This window comes from Drosophila obscura, unplaced genomic scaffold, assembly GCF_018151105.1.
Source record: "Drosophila obscura isolate BZ-5 IFL unplaced genomic scaffold, ASM1815110v1 contig_1, whole genome shotgun sequence".
NCBI lineage: Eukaryota > Metazoa > Arthropoda > Insecta > Diptera > Drosophilidae > Drosophila > Drosophila obscura.
In genome coordinates this window covers 4,610,320-4,629,492 of record NW_024542679.1, presented here as the reverse complement: position 1 = coordinate 4,629,492, position 19,173 = coordinate 4,610,320, and the positions used below count along the sequence as shown (strand labels likewise).

Sequence of the window (19,173 nt, the reverse complement as noted above, 5' to 3'; positions counted from 1 at the left end):
CATATGTAAAATGAATAATTCATTTCAGCCGCAAAGTATGCAACCCTTGATAATTAAATTACGAATTTTAGCTAACTTTAAATGGCTATATCTCCCGTAAATTGAGTTAGATCGGCAAATGGATCTACCTCCAACGACTCGTGCTAAATTACACTATGAATTTCTATACAAATTCATCAACTGACTGGCCAAATATACAGAACTAAGCCATAACAAAACAACCAATAACTGCTACATAGCCGCTCAATGCTTAGCAGTTTTCCTACAGTTTGGCTACAAATTGAAGTCGATTTTCTTGTAATGAAGAGCCCTTGCTGGAACGAAACCTTTTTCCAAATGACTCGCATCGCATTAGGCGACTTCAAAGCGTTCAGCTCAGTTTAGTGTGAACGGGGCTTAGCAATTAAGCATACAAATGAGTAGAGCCAAAAACTTTTGTGCCAACAAGTTGAGCTCAGCAGCGCACAAATCTTAATTTTATTTCCAACATTTCAGCATTTCACCTATCCGGCTCGGCACTGCTCTGCTCTGCCATGCCCTGCCCTGCCCCAACCGAGAACGATGTGCCGCCCACCCGGTGCGAGTTTTACTGCCACCTTTGACAGCATGCTGTTGAACATTTCGCTCAAAAGCTGCGCTGCCAAAAAGCTGTCCCAAAAACACGAAACCCAACTCGAGTGGAATTCGCGGGCATTACGGACAGCATAAGCGCAGCGTATCCTTGTGTGGCCAATGCAATGATAATGCGGAGCCAACATGCCAATGCCAGCCGTGCTGTGACAGTCCAAGACGAGACCCCATCAGCATCGCTCTTGTCGTCGCCGTGGCTTCGCTTCGCTCCGCTCCGCCGTATGCCGAATGCCCAAATTCTGATGCTGTGGCGTCTCTGAGTTCGTAAAGTCGTGAGTTTGACGAGTTCCTCGGCGAAGTTCACGTAGTTGGCGCGTTTTTATTGCCCGTTGGCCTGACAACGACAACGAAATTCAAGTTGGAATCCCTCTGCCAACAACAGACAGTAAAAAAAAAACAAGAGAAAATATACAAAAAAAATGTCTCATCATTTTGTGTTTTTGTCGGTGGGCAAGTGAAATGTGCGCATTGCTTACCCGTTCCGGTTTCCATTATAACGTGACAACAATTTTGATTTTGGCAGTGCGTTCCACCCACACCGCCCCCCCGCCCACACATTCGCAAAAAGCCATTACCATCCATACAGAAGGATATCCCCATATATCCCCATGCAGTATATGGATGGCTGTTTGTGTCATAACTAAAGACGGGTTTATTGTGCTGTTGCCATTTTGCCATTTGCTTTTTTGTTACAACCCAATTCATTTGCCTTAATAAATGCAAATTCCAAGAGTTTGTCACCCACACACCCACATACAATCATGAAGTATATACATCATATCCATACATATATGTACATATATAACCACACACAAAGATATATGTGCACATATTCCCATATCGAGCAGTTGGCGTCGCGTGTTTATGCAAAAGAAAATTGCAACAGCCTGAAGGGCATGGCAGGGTAGGGCAGGGCGCCTGAAGGAGGATACGATACGCCATGCACGACTCCCGACAGCGACACATTACACATACGCCTTGTTGCACACAAATTATGTAATATCGCATTAGAGTCCCCCTTTATAGTGCTTCTGCTGCACCACAACCATACCTCCCCCGCCCACCCCACACCCCGCATAGTTTCATCTGACAACAACTCGGTTTCTGTTAGCATATTGATAGTTATATTTGAGTTGAGCTTCTTATGCGATAATCGAGTGTGGCAAGGGCTGTGCTGAGGGCGGCGTAGATAAATCGTATGGGTCTGGGGCATTCAGGAAGATAGATAGACATTGCCTATGACTGCAGTGACTGGCGTATGTCGGACTCGGCGGCCACTAGTGGGGCACGCACTTCGATGCCACGCACGGGCGCCCGATCCAGATGCGGATTGAGATACTTGTACACCTCGCTGCGATTCAGATCGATTTTGCGCTCCGGTTTCTGGTACTTCATGAAGTTGACCCTGCGAATGGCCAAGAGCCAATATTAAATTGGAATTCAGTTTAAACAGGGGTTACGGGGTGGGTCGGTGAGGGGTGAGGAGACGTGAGAAGAGAAAGGGTTTCAGTGAGGTGAGTGGGGACACTTGAGCTCCCAATGGAGAGCCACGCATGCATGCAATGAACCAGAGAGAAAGAACATAAGAAAATTTCCAATGTGACAACTTACTTTTGCATCGTCAGGCTGAGACCCTGCAGCTCCCTGTGGACGTGAGTGCAGCAGCAGCAGCAGCAGGACAGGATGGACCAAGACCAGTACCAGTACGAGAACCAGAACCCAAGAGCAAATCGTTTTTCTCCCCCCCGAAATGGTTAAGAACAAGACAAGGGCGGGCACAAAGACACACAGAGCACGGAGAGCACAGAGCACATAGAGCAAACAGCATACCGACGGAATGGAGAAGTTGTTAGCCTCATTAAAGAGTCGAATCGAGTTGAGGAACTCCGCAACGCAGCGGAAAACTTACCTGAAGCGCTGGCGTGTTATATGCTCGCCATTGAACAAACGATTCCAAAATGCAATCTACAATGAGAACCAAAAGATAAAGAGAGAGAGATACATACAGAGACAGCGACAGAGACAGAGACGGCAACAGTAACAAAGACAAAGACCATTAACAGAGTAAAAGGAGAGTGAGATTGGGCCATAAGGCAAAAGTGCAGCATGCATAAAGAAATCAACCCAAAAAAAAAAAAAAACCAAAACTCAAAGCAGGAAAAGTCAAATCAACTTCAGGCCATATGACAGACTGTTCCCACACAATGGGAATCAGCATGAGAATGGGCATGAGATTGAGATGGGAAAATGGACATGGAGCATGGAGCATGGAGCATGGGGCAGGGGGGGATGACATGGTAATGATAATGCCAACGATAATGCTAATGAAAGTGCATCTAAGGGCTCTTGTGATTTGGGGGTAGGATACCCAGTACCTGGAGTCATAGCCCAGCAGAGGGCTCTCGTAGGGACAGCTGCTAATGCGCAAATTTATGGTGCATTCGTGCAATGGACGATGGACGATGTGGACGATGTGGAGCGAGTATGAGCCATGAAAAAAGTGAAGAAGATGAGTGCCAGAGATGAGCTTTTGGCCTGGTTATGCCATGTCTATGTCAGTGTGTGTGTGTGTGTGTATGTGTGGAATAAAGCCTGGTCAAACAAACCCAGCTTCTAGTGCGTGTCTGTGAGAGGGATTGTAGTGAAGTGTGATGGGAGATGGGAGGACTCTTGTACTTGTACCCACCCGAGAGTGCTGCCCGTGATGAGTTCCGCCTGGGCGCTCAGTGTCTCGGCTATGAATTCATCGTTGTAGGCATCCTTGGGACGATACCAGCGCCGTCCGCCGGGCAGCACCAGTGGTCGCTCCGATGATGGGACCAGTGGCCCAAAGGCCCGCTTCGAACGCCTGGGATTGTTTTTGCGCACCAAGTGCTCCTCGAGCTCCTCAATGACATCGTGTTTCTGGCCATGACCATGTCATCGCCCACAATCGCAATAGCACACACACACACACACACACACGCACACACAGCACACACAGAGCAGCCACAGAGCCAGCCAGAGAGCCACAGAGCCATAGATCCAGAGAGATGGAGGGAGAAGAAGCATGCACCCATACACGTATACGAGTGATGGACCATGGAAAAGAGAATTTGCAGAGAGGGGGAAGTTAAGGTAAAGAGAGAGAGAGAGAGAGAGAGAAAGAAGAGAATAGAATAGAAAAGAGAAGAGAAGAGAAAGGGGTAGAGAGAAAACAAAGTTGAAGTGGTTTCCACTTGGTGCCTACTAATTGTCTTTTGGTTTCTGCATTTTTCTCCTGCCACTGCCACTGCGACTTGGACTTGAACTGGCGGGTATTTTGGGGGTGGTAAATGGTAGAGCAACTGCCAATGGGTGGCGCCCCCCGGTGGGCCGACTTTATTCAACTAGAGAACCATTCTTGGGCACAAATATAACTTGCTGCCGGGCAATTTATCAAAATTTAAACTCAATTAAAAGCTAACTAACTACGTTTGGAAGCGCACATTATGCTGCAAGTAGAAAAAGACAAAAACCAAATGGCATTTTAGTTAATTTGTGGATTTGTGGACACATCACGCGGCACGCGGTGGGTAGATGGTTGCGGGTGCGGGTGAGGCTGTGGATGTGGATGAGGTAAAAGGAAATGGAAACCAAGAGAAATTCCAGCTGTGTACAGCTTTGACAGATTGAATAAAGCATCTGCTCAGGTTAAGGCTAACTTCGGAAGCAGACCGAATACGGGAATACCTAAAAATAAAAGTGTGGCTTTGTTTTACGAACTACGCAGACCCATGAGGGTATTCCATGGGCATGAATTATCTTATTGGTTATAGCTTAGATCCTCCCAAACTTGCAGTACTGATTTATATTATTATTTCTACTACTACATATCTTTTGTTTCCGTTGCTTATTTTTCCTGGATTACACTCTAAATTAATGAAGCTACGTTTCTCTTTCGCTTCTTTAACTTAAATGCATATTTCTTTAGCATTTCCATGCAGCAAACAAAGACATAAATCTGCCACATCTCCCGCAAACAGCTTTGGCCTGTAGAGCAATCTGAATGCCAGGTAGAGCAACGCAACGCAACGGACAGACCAGAGCAGACCAGATCGGACCGGACCGTGGGGCACTAATGTTATTAAAGGCTGCTCGGACGCCGGACTCCACCACTTATGGCCGAATAATTACATTAACTACCCTGCCAGGGATTTCTCCTCATACATAGCTCCAAGGCAATGTCCTTGCATCCGTTGGCAGGCACTCACCTTCTGCTTCTTGAAGCTCTGCTCCTCGCTAAGCTCCTGTTCCTCTTTCTGGTTCCTTGTCTGAGTTTTTGCGACCTGCTGGTCCGCCCTGTCCGCCTTGTCCGCCTTGTCCGCCTGGCGATTGTCGTCAGTTGAGCGCGAAATTTCCGCCACTTCCAGGTCATTGGCATCGCATCTATCCTCATTATTTTCACATGGCCCCAGTGGCTTGTCGGCCCCAGATATGGATATGGCTTTGCCTGTGGGGTGGTCCAGCAGTATCCAGTGTTCAGTTACAAGGATGCGGGATGCGGGTTTAACAGAAGGGAGAGAAGGATATACGCAAAGTGCGCCATTAGAAAAATTTAATTACTGTCGACCGGGGCCATCGTTTTTTGCACCTGCATCCTCCATTTCGCCTGAGGCCGTTTGGGATCCGGACTGGAACTGCGACTGCGACTGGGACTGGGTTAGTTTCCCATCCCCTTCGACCTCACCCTCCTCGCCCAGGCCTTCATCGATTTGTGGCATGGACTGCGGCTGTTGCTGGAGCTTGAATGTGGGCAGCAGGTCGGCCAACTGCTTGGTCACCGCGTCCAGAGTGGACTGTATGGTCGAGGGCAAAGTGGAGAGTGCGGCCAGTTGCTTCTGCACATCGGCCAGCTGCCGCTCCAGGGCCTGCTCCTCCTCGGTTTTGGGTGGCGTGGCTGGGGCTGGGGCTGGGTCTGGGGCAGGGGAAGGGGCAGATGGGGATGCAGTTTCAGCTGCAGCAGCAGCAACAGCAATGGAAGGGGAGCCCGGCTCAGTGGACTCATCGCTGGCCACAGGCGGTGCTTCCGCTTCGGTTAGGCCGTCGGACACCTCCTTTGGGGCATCGGCCTTCTCCTGCTGCTCCTCCTCGCTGCCCGGCAACTGTTCCAAATTCGGCACTTCGCTGTCGGTGGGCAGTGGCTCCTCCTCCTCCTCCTTTTCCTTTTCCTCCTCTTTGGGTGGCTCCTCCTCTTTGGGTGGCTCCTCCTCATTGACTGGCTCTGGCTCTGGCGGCGTCGCTTCCTTTGGCGCCGGCTTAGCTTCCGGCTGTCACATGAAGAAATTAACCTCTGAGCCACACACACAAGCACAGAGACAGTGGATGCAGACACTCACCAGGGGAGAGGTGCCGCGTGGCGCGGACTTGACAATCGTCACCTTGTAGGCATTGGCCGCCCGCCGCTCGGCCTCCAGCTGCTGCTTGCTCTTTGGCACTGGACGGTCGGGCCGCTGCAGAAAGGTGGACCACTTGCGGTTCTCCTTGTCCTTCTCCAGCTTCGTCTTGGTCACCTCCTCGTTGAGGGAGCGCAGCACATCGCTGGCCATGCAGACGCCCGGCTTGGGGAAGAGCCTGTAGAAATTGACGCTGTCATATAGAATGTTGGTTAAAGCACTCGCCCACTCGTCACAGCCACACTCCACGCTACGCAGTGGGTGTTGCGTGTTGGGTATTGGGTATTGGTGTTATGGAACGCACCCCAGGACACTGTGCTCCTTGAGCACCTCTGTCTCGCCGGACAGCACGGCGGCAATTTCCTCCTCCACCAGCTTAATTTCCGCCCGCTCTGACAGCGCCGAGCAGGGACGATCGGGTAATTCGGGCAAATACAGCCGCCCATCGTTGGGTGGTGCTCGGTCGCCGTCTCCGTCTCCTCCATCCTCGCGATTGTCTTCCGAATGCACTTCCGACATGGCTTGGCGACGTTTCTCCACGGGCTCCAAGCGGAGTTCCGGAGTGCGAGCATTTGCGGCTTCCGCTAGCCGTAGCAGCGACGGAGTCGGAGACAGCGACAGCGGCGGTGTCGGAGTGGGGGACTTGGTCAACGAACTCTCGCTGGTGGGAAACCGCTTGGGGCACTCGTACACATCCTCCTCGAACTCGCTGCAAGAAAGGGAAATACCCCAAAAAGAGTTTTGATAAATGGTTATGACGGTCCCCAAAGAAAACGAAGGAGGATGCTCCCTCACCGGTAAACGCCAAAGTAGAAGACGCTGCCACTGTTCATTATTAGGCGGTGGGACTCCTCATGGCTGAGTGGCATGGCAGCGGTGTCATTGATGCGCACAATGATGTCCTCCACCCGTAATCCAGCCTCATCGGCAATACTCCCCTCGGTGACCTATCACACACACACACACACACACAAGGAAAGGGAGAGAAGTAACTTTAGATATATATTCACATTGATACGGATACGGATAAAAGTGCGGCGGGGTCGAGATACTCTCACACAATAGATGCGATAATGGGGGATTTCTATTAGCTGTCGTCGGGTGTAGCGTCGCGTGCTAAGTGCATAAAAATAAAGCGCGCGCCAAATGTCAGCAAAACAAAGAGCAGAAGACCCAGACCCCCAGAACAGAAGCCCATGCCACCAGCCCCAGAACCCCTCGCAGACCCACAGAACAGACTCACGCCAGAGCAGAAGGAACAATGCCTAATCGTGAGTGTTTAGACAGCGGGCAAAGGAGAGGGGAAAAGTGTATGACACTGCGACGAGGGCTGATTGAAAAGAAACTGGAGGAAGCTTTGTAGAGGTGATAAATCTTCAAGGGCATACAAATAGATACATAGATATTTTAAAGTACATATTGAATAGTACCTAAAACATTTTTATGTTTCATGTTAAACATGTTTACCGTTTCCCTGCTCTGTTGCTTTTTTCTAAAGCTTCCCTGCCCTCCCCTCTTCATTGTGTGAGTAGTATTTGCTTTGAGTGTTGATTCCGTTGTTTGCAAACAGCGCTCATAATTCCCCAGTGGAGGCCAGGCTGCCTCGAGGACATACATAGCAATGCAAGGAGTGCCAGAAAATCGAAGGGAAGTAGTAGAATAAAGCGCAGCAGAAGTACTAGCAGTGCTTACGTTTGAAAGTCTTCTTTTTGCGTGTTGCAATTGCTGAGTAAACTTCTAGGTACATAAATGCAGAAGAGGGGGAGACAGAGAGAGTTTCAAACATACATATGTACATACATATGCATGTAAGCTGAAGATTAAAGATAAGGCGTGAGAGTGCGTTTTAGTTTTTATCGCAGAGAGACACTCATTACAAGCATGTCTGTGCATGCCAGTGCATGTCTATGCGTTCCCCATACTCTCGTTAAACAAAGAGAGTAAAGCTCAGCTTACTCTCAGCTTATGCGTACATATGTATGTAGGTACATACATATGTAGGAAGGCAGGTAGAAGGTTGCTGGGACAACCCAATTATATAACGGTGAAGTAGGCGATGCTTCAATTGTTGTTTGTGTAAAGCGATTGGTAGAAGGGAAGTGCGGAAAATATAACTCATATTTTTGTACAAATAAATCTTGCCCAGGGTAATTCAAGAAGCTGAGCTTAGAGAGGATTTATTGAGTAACTCGAGTTACAGAGTTACGCACAGATTGAGAGACAGAGAGAGAGAGATTAAATGATAAGTGCCCTAGACATTTAATGCTTCCACTCAAGCAGCCCTCGCACTTGCACTCATACTCAAATTTGGGAGCATTTCAAGTGTCGGTATTTGTCGCCCTCTCTCTCCATCTCTTTTTCTCATACACTATCTTTGTGTGTGCGCGTGTACATTTCAGTTTGCCAATTAAAAATTGCATTTGTCGCGGATTTACGCGGATACTTTATTGTTGTCTTGTTGTTGTTTCTGTTGCTATCAACACAATGTAACTGCAAAATCCGATGCGATGCGAAATTGGGCAAATGCTAAATGTAAAATGCAATTTACGAGTATGCACATCCAACAAACCGTAACCGAAACACCAACAGCAACCCGAACACGAACCGAAACTGAAACAGACACTAAAACAAAACAGAACTGAATCGTATCGAATCGAATCGCTGCAACTGAAACTGCAACTGCCGCTAAAACACACAATTAAAATTTGAATAAGTTTATGTCCCGGACGCTATTATGCGGCTCATTAGCAGGCAAATGCACATGGCACGGCGGCCCTTTCCGACTGTCCGGCTGTCTGTCGATTAGATAAACAAAAGAGGCGTGTCTGCTAGGAATTACTTTAATTAACTAATTTGCCAATTCGGCAAATGCACTGCACTGCACACACACAGACACGTGAAAACTCACGCACATCGTTACGTAATTGAACTAAAAAAAGTAGCGTAAAAAGCTAATTAAATTTTAAAAGCGATGCCAACGACACAAAGCTAGATATTTCCAAAGCGTAAACAAAATGTGCCCAAAAACACACAGCACCACCTGTGGGAGGGGAGGCTAGCAGGTGTGAGAGACAGGGATTCTCCGATCCGTACGGATTCCGATCGTCGGGCCTAACCTTAACAACCGTTAAAGGGTAATCGTAGTCCGCACCGCCCACCAGCCGAAAGCCCCAGGGCACATTGTCGAAGCGGCACATCTTGATATCGAGCACCATTTTGTTTGGTTTTCTGGAGTTATTTCACGATTATTCTGCACTGCACTGTATTCTTTTTGTCTCTGCGCGAAGTGTGGGGGAAAGAAGTGTCGTCTCGAGTCTCGAGTGTGCAACCGATTGCGGCAACGCTGGCAACCAACTGTTGCGATGTGGCCATCAGATCGAAGCGATTTCGCACACTGTGCCTGTGCCACTCGGCCTCTGCCTGTCTGCCTGACTGCCGCCTGCCTCACACTTAAACTTAGTGAAGCATACTTTCCACCTGGCCCGGGAGCAGGGGCGCGCCCCGTCCCACTGGCAAATGCTAATGAGGCTGCCACACTGTCGGTTAACAGTAATCGCCGGCGACAGCCTCTTGAGCGGAAAGTAACGTGTGAAAACATAGGGGTTTGAGTTGTTTTCAATGGGGTTTGAGGCAGGATACTAGCTAGATGATTTTGCCCCAATAGTGCATTGAACTGCCTGCAGATTTGAGGCAGTTTTCGGCGTATAAATAGCTGTTGCAATGCCATCAAACAGCCAAAACAGACTCCGCAAGCCACAAGGATGTCGGGCAAGGACACAAGTGCAATGGCAGCACAGGTACAGGTGCAGGTGCCCAGGCGACGATGGCCGCTCCTCATCATGCTGATCTTCCTGGCCGCCGTCCAGGGCCATGGCCATGTCCATCAGCTGCAGCAGGGCAGCCACAAGCTGTGCGGCCAGGCCCTGTCCGATGCCATGGACGTGGTCTGTGCCCACGGCTACAACACACTGCCGCAGAAGCGAAGCTCCGCACTGGACGATGCCATGGATGCACCACCATCCGAGTATGCCCTGAGTCCGCTGCTGTCCAGCCTCTATGGGGCAGAGGTGCTCATCCAGACGCGACGTCACAGGAGACAGCGGTCATCGGGTGGCGTCTACGATGAGTGCTGTGTGTACTCTTGCCGCTACGAGGAGTTGGCCTCCTACTGCCTGCCCAAATAGAGAGAGCCACACGCAAACACTCACACTCCCATACATACATACATACAGACATACATACATACAGATACACATCTACATATAGCCATTATTGTATACATTCATAATCCGATTCGTAATCACTTATTTATGCAGCACAAACTTTGACTAATGAATAAAAGGAGACTGTGCACAGACCAAAAAAAGAAAACATAAAGAATCTGTTAAAAAAGCTTTGAGAGCAGCAAACCAGCTAAGGATAAGTTCCCAAAAGAAGGAGCAAGCAAAATGATGACTAAGTTGAGCCTGTTCCTGGCCTGCTGCTGCCTCAGCCTCTCCTGGCTGCCAATGGGCCAGGCTCGCATCGGTAAGTACTCGTTCTGTAGGGGATTTGGGGGGGGGGACTTCGGTGGATGCTTCCCTCATTTGGTATTCATAAATGAAGGGCAAAAGGGCTTAGCACGGCTTCGCTGTTTATACATAAATTGTTTAATTGGCTGACAGCAGCCACACCCCCACCCCCCCACACACACACACACACACCTGCCTTTCTTTTCAACGCCCACAATTTCTCCAATCGGCATTTGCATAAGTCAGCGGTGACATTGAACGAGTTGAGCAAGCGGAGGCTTGCACTCGAGACTTGTCTTGTCCCTAACACAAAATGACACTCCATGTGAATATGAATATGAATATGCTTTCACTTCACGGTCCTAGACCCTAACCCAGACCCAATTCGAGATCTCTGTGTGTGTATATAAGCCGGCGCCAGCCAGCGGACCAGCAACAGTTACGGCTTAGCCAGAACAGGAGACAGGCAGAACAGAACCACCATAATCCGGCAGTTCATAAAGCATCCAACAAATCCCACTATCCACCAACCACCATCCACTCACAGCCATAGCCATGAGCAAGATAGTGTCGATATCCGTTGTCCTGGTGCTCCTGGCTGTGACCCTGTCCAGTGTCGTTGCGGACAGCATGTATATGCGGGACCAGAGCAACCATGTCCTGTGCAGCTACAAGCTGAACGAGATGCTGTCCATGGTGTGCAAGGAGTTCAACAGTGTCCTGCCCCACAAGCGTGGCATGCGTAAGTGCAGCATTTTCTTTCTCTTCGTCCCCTAAAACACTTTCGCTGATTCCTTGCAGCTGCCGCCACCGAACTGGATCCCCTCGATCCCATCCAGTATGTGGAGGAAAAGGAGGGCACGCCCTCCGATCTATCGATGCTCTATCCGCTCTTCGGTGGCCGCTTTTATGGCGGCGAAGATGCTCTAAGCTCCCTGACCGCTGTGCGCCGTCGCACTCGGCAGGGCATCGCCGACAGATGCTGCCGCAAGCCTTGCGACATCGCCGTTCTAAAGGAGTACTGCTCCATCCCCAATTACTAGAGACCTCCCCAGCAATGATCCAGCACCGAACCCGAACACTCCCGCCCAAACCAACCCAACCCAAAACCCAGACTGGCCCTGTTTCTCCATACGATACGATACGATACGGATAGTACGAGTATTACGAATGATGTTTAATGTTTTATTGCTTGTTGCATGTTAACTACATATTATAAACGATCGAAATATAAATAGATAGAATATATATCCTGCATTGGGCTTTAGCCAAAATATATATATAAATAGCCGCTGAGACATGGGATTATTGGATAATGGTTCATCCATAAGGCAGACATTTCTGAAGATTCTATAGCAGATACTCCTAGATCTTCTATCTATCTATTTTTCATCTTTATTATATTTATATTTATTCTTGGCCTGAAGAGCCAACCAGGACCATCGAATTCTGAGATACCTGAGATGCTGTGTTACCCGTATTCCTTTCCTATTTCTTATTGAAGCTTCGAGATAATATTGAAAGCAATTCGTACATTTAAGTGTGTAAAATAACACTGAAATTCGGAAGACAAAAAGATGCAGAAAATAAATGAACTCTAACTAAAACTACATCGAAAATAAATGAATCAAGTTTTGGAAAAATCAATGCATCGCTTGGACTGTTCCGTTTCCCCGTTCCCCAATAATTCTGTAGGTATAATTTTGTTTTATGAATATTTGGGTAATCCATTTGAATATTTGCATCATTATTTGCATATGCTGTGATATGATATGCCATCGCCTAAATGCTTAATAAATAATTGAGTGCAATAATCATTGTGTAGCCAATATTTAATTGCCAATCTGCAGCCGTTTGAATGGATATTTATTTATTTATTAATTATAGAGAGGTGGAATATTTCATGGCCCCATAGGTAATACATACAAACATACATGCTATCAGCCCTGTCTCCCATGTCCGATAATAAATAATTAAAATACATATATGTATGTAGGTACATATATCTGACTACTGCCGATATACAGAGATTCATTCCGGGAAATTCAGTCCCATCCATTAGCTGCCGATATCATTGTCATTATCAGTTTCCCTCATACTGCCCAGGCGGCTTGGCACAGTAGTTGAGGAGTTCTCCCAGGGAGCACGACTTCAGGCAGCATTCGTCGGAGACCCCGACACGGCGACGCCGCGTCTTCATCAGCTGAGCGGCGCTCTCGCCAAACATTCGATGGAGCAGGGAGCGTTCGTCAAAGTCCATTCGGGCCAGTCCAAACCTACCCTCGATGTCATTGTAGTCCGTCGGATCTGGAAGGAAAACCCAAAAGAAGATATAGCGAAGAAGATCAATTGGAAATGGATTGGACACCCACCGAAGGACCGCTTGAGCATCCGGTTATAGCCATGTCGGCCACACATCGTGGACAGGGCATCGTTCAGCTCTGTGCCACACAAAAACATCTTTGGCTGCTCTCCCATCACCACCATCACCATGAGGCTTAGGACGAGGACGAGTAAGCTCTTCGACTTGGTCTGCCGCATGCTGCAAAAGTGTAGGTGCCTCTCAACGTGCAACGCCACAACTGTAGGACTCCCAGTGCCGCTGGCGAGCTTTATATGAAACCGAATCCGGATCAGAAGGCTGCTCCTCGTAGTCCCTTGTCTGAGCACTGTCAGGCTGCGTTAGATGATGTGTCAGTTCAGTTGGCTCTCTCCGGCGACTGGTCTGGTCTGGCCATAGTCTGGTCTACTTTCGCTTTGTTTCTGCTCCATTCTGTTCTATTCTGTTCGGTGCTGTTTGGTTTCGATTTTGATTTTGGTGTGGGTTGTTTATATCCCTTCACTTCATGTGTTGTGCGCCCACAGCCCACTGTCTGAGTGGTGGGTGGTGTGGGTGGTGCTGCTGCTGCTGCCTGGGAGAGTTCTTACGCATATCAGCTGACGCTGTCGGGGGCTGTGGTCTGGTCTTTTGTTTACACTGCCGCACAAATAATTACGCACGGATCTTGATTGCCGAACAAACGAACGAACAACAAGATGATGCGCACAAAGTTCTCTACTATCGAGGAGCTTACACAACTATTGGAGCGGCTTAAAGCAGGAGCAGTGAACCATTGCCCAGTGCTGAAAACTAATTAATTTGGAATACTGAGAGCTTTCTGAGTGAGTCAGTTTTGGGGGGCTAAGAATATAATGAATGCATATTCGAGCTATGCCTGCCATCCCACATTGAGTACGAGTGCTGCAAATGTCTGCAGACAACTGACTTGAAGCTACACAACACTGAAAGAGAGGAATCACTTGCTCCCCTTTCGTGTCTGCAGCAGCCCATAACTATCTTTCAAGTATCTGCAATCGAAGGGGAAACGCTGGTCGAGTGTATTCCTCTCTTTGGTTTCATTGCCATCCGCACAGTACGAGTATTTCCTTTTGTTTTTCTTATTAAAATCACAACGTCATCTAATTAAAAATTCATAATTTTCATTATTGTTCCCGGAATACGAGCACAAGGGCAGCGCGTTGATGGAGCTACGGCTGGGTGTTTCGTTGGGTTTTTGCGGGGGCAGGGAGGTAGGGTGTTCACTGCACAGCTGGAATGCTCGCTGCCACAAGACAAACAGCAAAAAGGCAAAAAGCAAAAGGCAGTTTCTTTTGTTGCTGCTGCTTGATAGGGAGAGTAACTTTATTTGCTTCCTTTAAGAATATTACAATGAAATATTTGAGATATTATTAGGTTTATATTTTGTTTTGTTTTGTTTTTTTTTTATATATATTTAGGGTTAAGTGTAGGAAAATGATTTGCAAAACGCCTTCCGGTTGGCATCCAATGGGAAGTTCCATCCACATCGTCCGTCCCGCTGCCCCGTTGTCGTCCTGTTTGTCGTTGTGTTGTCATCGTGTTTTGTTGTTGTTGCTGTTCTTCTTCTTCTTCTTCTTCTTTCGTTTGCCCCACCGCCGCCGCCAGTCATCATCTCTCATCATCGTATCATAGGCTCTCCTCGCCCGTTTGGTGGGCTAGGCGCAGTACTCCAAAATGTCCTCGTAGGTGCAGCCATCCCTGCAGCACTCGTGGGCGATGCGGCGACGATGACGACGCAGGTTGTGTCCATTGTTTCCGCCGCCTGGTGTAGCCGTTCCCTTGCCAGCAATTCCGTCCAATTTGTGTAGCAGGGCGACCCACTTACGGGACGAGCCACGCTGGGATCGGTCCGTACTCGGATTCAGGGCCTGCACCACTTGAGACTGGGAGTTAGTTGGGCAACAGTATCGTGTATTGATTGGAAGGTGGGGTGGGGAGGGGACGGGAGGGATATTTTAATGGTACTTACAATTGTTGCGTTTGATCCTGCGTGAGAAGCCGTTAACGCAAATCAGGTCAAGCGCCTCGTTGAGGGCCTCGCCGCAGAACTTCCTCCGGCCGTGGACCTGCTGCAGCATCTGCGACATGGTTGCCGCCACAAGGAGCAGCGACAGGCTGAAGCTCAGACTGAGACCGAAGCGTCCGTTCATCCTGCTCGTGTGGCTCGGCTCTGTCTCCGGATCTAGCTGCTGCTATGGTTCTGGATCTTGCTCGTGCTTGCGACGGGCATGAAAGGATACCACTGTTCTTGCCCGTCGTCCTGTCGTCGTCCGCTTCTGTCCTGTGATGCGACTTGTGTCCGGTTGATCGATCTATGCGCATGCCAATGCCAACTGAAACTGATCTCCTCTCCGCTGCCTCGCCTCACACGACAACTCTCCGAACTCCCCTCCCTCACCCACACAGGTAGAGCGTAGATCGTTGAGCGTTGAGAGCGTAGAGCGGATCAGTTTTGCGGCTCAGGTCAGTCAACTGAGTTTGTTTTTCAGCTGCAGGGAAAACTACACGATGTTTTTTTTTTTTTGGTTTTCACCGCCAGCCGGCAGGCAAATGCCCAACGCGGGGGTGGTGGCCTTTCCCGCACAGGAATAGCCCAGCCCAGCCAACAGAAACTTTAATCTCTTCTCTCTCTGAAACTCACTCTCTCTCACTCTCACTCTCTCTCCCGCTCTCCCTCTCTGCTTGCAGGCTACTTCTGGCACATCAGCGACCTTCACTTGGATACCATCTACTCGACCCAGGGGGATATCTACCGAAGCTGCTGGCAGCTGGAGCGGCCCGTCTCCAGCGCCAGTTCGGGCTCCAATGCGAATGCTGCCAGTGAGGCGCCCGGACTGTTTGGGCACTACAACTGCGACAGTCCCTGGAGCCTGGTGGAGTCCGCCGTGAAGACCATGAAGGCCAAGCAGGGCGACAATGTGGAGTTTGTTCTCTGGACCGGGGATGCCCTCTCGCACTCCGCCCAGCCGCTGTCCGAGCAGAAGCAGCACGAGATTCTGCGCAACATCACGGACCTGCTGGGACGCAGCTTCTCCTCGCAGTTCATCTTTCCGGTTTTGGGGCACGAGGACGGCAGCGGCAGCCACCAGAAGATGGGCGAACTCTGGCGCCACTGGCTGCCCTCGGAGGCACTGGTGACCTTTGACCAGGGCGGCTACTACTCCATCGAGCAGACAAAGAGCCGCCTGCGCATCGTTGCCCTCAATACGAACTTCATGCGTCTGGACCACGACCCGCCCGATGCCAGGGCATCGCACAGCCTGCGCTGGCCGGTCGAGTACTATGCAGAGCCCAAGGCATCCGTCAGCTCCATGTCCGCCCAGGAGGAGGTGCTGGCCGAGCAGCAGTGGCTGTGGCTTGAGGAGGTGCTCACCAAGTCGCGGGATAAACAGGAAACGGTAATTAAGGGTCCTCAGATTGGGTAAATGGCTGAAGAAGGATCATAGTTAAGAGGTAGCAATGTCCTTGACTTCTATACCTGAACCTGAATCAGGAAAATCCTTATTAATTGTGTCGCAAAATAAACCCCAGGAATCCTATTTAAATAAGGCTCAATCTATCGAAGGGAAGTTTTAGGGATTTTTAGTTCACTCCGAGCGGGCTTATTAAAGGCTGAAATATTGAGAGAAATCACAGCAAAACAGGAAGCAAATGGAAGTCAAATAATTCGAGTTCGAGTAACCTACCTGTAACAATTTTATAGATAAATGTATAAATTTATTCGCTGCATTTCCCGTTTCCTGTGGCTCTCTGCCTTCATCTGAATGTCGAATTTTATGCATCAATTTAAAAATTACAGCCTGTAATGCGAATGCTGAAATCTGTCCGATATTAACAAGATATTTAAAGGGATTTTCCACACGCAGATATTCGTAAATACTCGTAAATATATGTATGTGCAGTGCACACTCGTGTCAGCTGCATGAATAAAATCGGATAGCGGCGCACTGGTTGCTTGATTAATTGTTATATTTAATTTGCTGGCTGACTTACAACGAATGCAATTTATCTGTATGGCTGTGGCTGACACCAGGTCTACATCGTGGGTCATATGCCGCCGGGCGTGGACGAGCGTCACCTGGGACCGCAGCAGCACAACCAGTTAATCTTCACGGAGCGCAACAACCGACGGTATCTGGAGATCGTGCGTCGCTTCGCCTCGGTCATCCAGGGACAGTTCTTTGGCCACCTGCACTCGGACACTTTTCGGCTGTTCTACGATGCCCAAGGTACAGCCAGAGACCCCCTCCCTAATTGACAGTAATTCTGTTCGTCTAACCTTTAGCTGCATCTAAAACCAACTCCCTCAAATTGATTTATTGACAGGCCACCCCATCTCGTGGCTGATGATTGCCCCCTCGATTGTGCCACGAAAGGCAGGCATCGGCGCATCCAATAATCCGGCCCTGCGGCTGTACAAATTTGACACGGGAAGCGGCCAGGTGCTGGATTACACCCAGTTCTGGCTAGACCTGCAGCTAGCCAATCGGGCCCAGGAGCCGCTCTGGCAGCCCGAGTACAATCTGACGCACTACTACGCCCTCTTCGAGATCTCCGCCCTGGCGTTGCACAATTTTGCGGAGCGCTTCACGGGCACCGATGCCTCCTGGTTCACCAGGTAAATGTTTGGACAGCAATTATAGCTGTCTTTTTGCCGTTGATTGGAGTGCACTCAGTAATCTGTCAGTAAGCCAGCAGGGAATATTGGTATCATAGAATACTTAATAGAGTTCCCATGGGATTCCATGGAGTAAAATGAGCTGAAAGAACTCTGAAAAGATAAACAAAGCAATATTCTCTTTGAAAAATTTAAGCTTTAAGTGGAAAGAAAAACTATTCCAGGGTAGCTCCCAACACGATACCCTCTGCTTTATTATGCCATCCCAACTTGATACTCGCTCTGTTTTTGTTTTGTTTTTTTTTCTGTTCTCATCTGCAGATACCACCGAGCCAATGCCGTGAGATATCAGTCGGGTACGCCCTGCCAGGGCCTGTGCATGCTCAATCATTACTGCGCCATCACGCGCCTGGACTACGACGAGTTCCGGCTGTGCCTGGAGGAGCAGCAGCTGCCGTTGCAGGGCCGGGCGGCCATGTCCGCGATGCCACAGTCGTGGTGCTGTCTGCTCGGTGTTCTTGGTGCTCTTTTTTATGGCCTGCAAAGGATGTTGTGGGATAGCAGCAGCAGCAGCAACAGCAGCAATAGCAGGCAATGCAGCAGCAATTGCCGCAACCAGCGAATTTAAGCGTTCTCGTTTAAGCCAGAACATATCAAAAAGTGGGGGGTAGGAACGGAGAGATGCCTCCAGAAAGTAAATGGAGGACGAGGATGACTTGCCGCTCACTGGCTCAGCAATTCCTATATACAAATATAGCGCTAATTTACTCTCAATTATGCCCCATGCTCCATGTGCGAGCCGCGCCCCCCCCATGCCGTGCCATGCCATGAGTGTGTGGGCCATATCGTTTGTGTGTGTGATATGACTACAAAGAATCGTCTCTGCATATGTATTTGTGTATAAGTATACTATATATACATATATATGTATATGTATATGTGTTTGTGTATTGGAAGAATATGAATATGGATATGGATATGGGGATATGGGATACTGGTATGTATGTACGAGTATTATTATGTATATCATATGTTTATGTGTGTGTGTACGTGTACTTATTGTATATGAAATAAACGAAAAATTTTTAATGTTACTCCTCTCTCTCGCTTTCCCTCTGGTTTTCCTCATTTTCGCCCCTCTGGTTTTCAATAAATATTTAAGCAACAAATTGTGGGCATAAATAAATGTGTTAATTTGGCGCAAACAAGTCCGGCAGTTAAATAAAGCGATTGCCAGTGCGGTAAACGAGGCCTTCTTCATCGTCCACGTTCGGCTCTGGTTACGCGTCCAATGGGGAGAGGCCCCTCCCTCCTTTTTTTTTATGGGCCAAGACCATTAAGGCGCAAAAACCGCATCGTATCGCATAAAGAAGAGGCCAAGGCGAAGAGTCAAGCCAAGCAGGCAGGAACATTCACGTCTCACTATGTTGGGAGCGCGGCGACCTGCATATGGGTATGGGTACACGGATACCGATACCGAAACGTATGTGGGATGCGGATACGGAAACGGCCGAGGATGGTGTAGTTTATGGGGTGCTGTTCTGGATGACCATTTCGCCAAGAAAACGCAGAGGATATCTGCAAATTGAAGAAAGCAAGAATGAGAAAGATCGTGGGTAAGCGTTCATAAAATATAGCCAT

At 48.8% G+C, this 19,173-nt stretch overlaps 6 protein-coding genes across 11 annotated transcripts; 3 read left to right on the top strand and 3 right to left on the bottom strand.

The window, feature by feature from the left end:
- Window positions 1-795: 795 nt before the first annotated feature.
- Window positions 796-18,440, top strand: LOC111068551 (acid sphingomyelinase-like phosphodiesterase 3b). 3 transcript variants are annotated; one of them, XM_022358085.2, is made up of 6 exons: window positions 796-902; window positions 10,361-10,571; window positions 15,603-16,312; window positions 16,948-17,143; window positions 17,241-17,532; window positions 17,854-18,440. In XM_022358085.2, exons 2-6 carry the CDS (start codon window positions 10,493-10,495, stop codon window positions 18,158-18,160), a joined length of 1,584 nt encoding a protein of 527 aa, XP_022213777.2. In that variant the 5' UTR covers window positions 796-902; window positions 10,361-10,492; the 3' UTR covers window positions 18,161-18,440. The 3 variants fall into 3 exon arrangements, with proteins under 3 accessions (XP_022213777.2, XP_022213774.2, XP_022213776.2); XM_022358082.2 differs by having other exon boundaries at window positions 796-1,015; XM_022358084.2 differs by having other exon boundaries at window positions 796-1,152.
- Window positions 1,738-9,431, bottom strand: LOC111068550 (cell surface glycoprotein 1). Of its 4 annotated transcripts, none has more exons than XM_022358077.2 (8): window positions 9,161-9,429; window positions 6,840-6,991; window positions 6,349-6,753; window positions 5,988-6,237; window positions 5,243-5,918; window positions 4,863-5,101; window positions 3,317-3,534; window positions 1,738-2,035 (listed from the first exon to the last, which is right to left on the bottom strand). In XM_022358077.2, exons 1-8 carry the CDS (start codon window positions 9,257-9,259, stop codon window positions 1,867-1,869), a joined length of 2,208 nt encoding a protein of 735 aa, XP_022213769.2. In that variant the 5' UTR covers window positions 9,260-9,429; the 3' UTR covers window positions 1,738-1,866. The 4 variants fall into 4 exon arrangements, with proteins under 4 accessions (XP_022213769.2, XP_022213770.2, XP_022213772.2 ...); XM_022358078.2 differs by having other exon boundaries at window positions 5,988-6,222; window positions 9,161-9,428; XM_022358080.2 differs by lacking the exons at window positions 1,738-2,035; window positions 3,317-3,534 and adding an exon at window positions 3,966-4,103 and having other exon boundaries at window positions 9,161-9,431.
- LOC111068553 (probable insulin-like peptide 1) lies at window positions 9,767-10,300 on the top strand. Its single transcript, XM_022358087.2, has one exon. The coding sequence runs from the start codon at window positions 9,806-9,808 to the stop codon at window positions 10,226-10,228; it is 423 nt and encodes a 140-aa protein (XP_022213779.2). The 5' UTR covers window positions 9,767-9,805; the 3' UTR covers window positions 10,229-10,300.
- Window positions 10,986-11,803, top strand: LOC111068552 (probable insulin-like peptide 2). The gene is made up of 2 exons (XM_022358086.2): window positions 10,986-11,297; window positions 11,357-11,803. Exons 1-2 carry the CDS (start codon window positions 11,111-11,113, stop codon window positions 11,596-11,598), a joined length of 429 nt encoding a protein of 142 aa, XP_022213778.2. The 5' UTR covers window positions 10,986-11,110; the 3' UTR covers window positions 11,599-11,803.
- Window positions 12,405-13,247, bottom strand: LOC111068555 (probable insulin-like peptide 3). Its single transcript, XM_022358090.2, has 2 exons — window positions 12,928-13,247; window positions 12,405-12,862 (listed from the first exon to the last, which is right to left on the bottom strand). The coding sequence occupies exons 1-2, from the start codon at window positions 13,094-13,096 to the stop codon at window positions 12,639-12,641; spliced, it is 393 nt and encodes a 130-aa protein (XP_022213782.2). The 5' UTR covers window positions 13,097-13,247; the 3' UTR covers window positions 12,405-12,638.
- Window positions 14,533-16,119, bottom strand: LOC111068554 (probable insulin-like peptide 4). The gene is made up of 2 exons (XM_022358089.2): window positions 14,884-16,119; window positions 14,533-14,790 (listed from the first exon to the last, which is right to left on the bottom strand). The coding sequence occupies exons 1-2, from the start codon at window positions 15,062-15,064 to the stop codon at window positions 14,570-14,572; spliced, it is 402 nt and encodes a 133-aa protein (XP_022213781.2). The 5' UTR covers window positions 15,065-16,119; the 3' UTR covers window positions 14,533-14,569.
- Window positions 18,441-19,173: the final 733 nt, after the last annotated feature.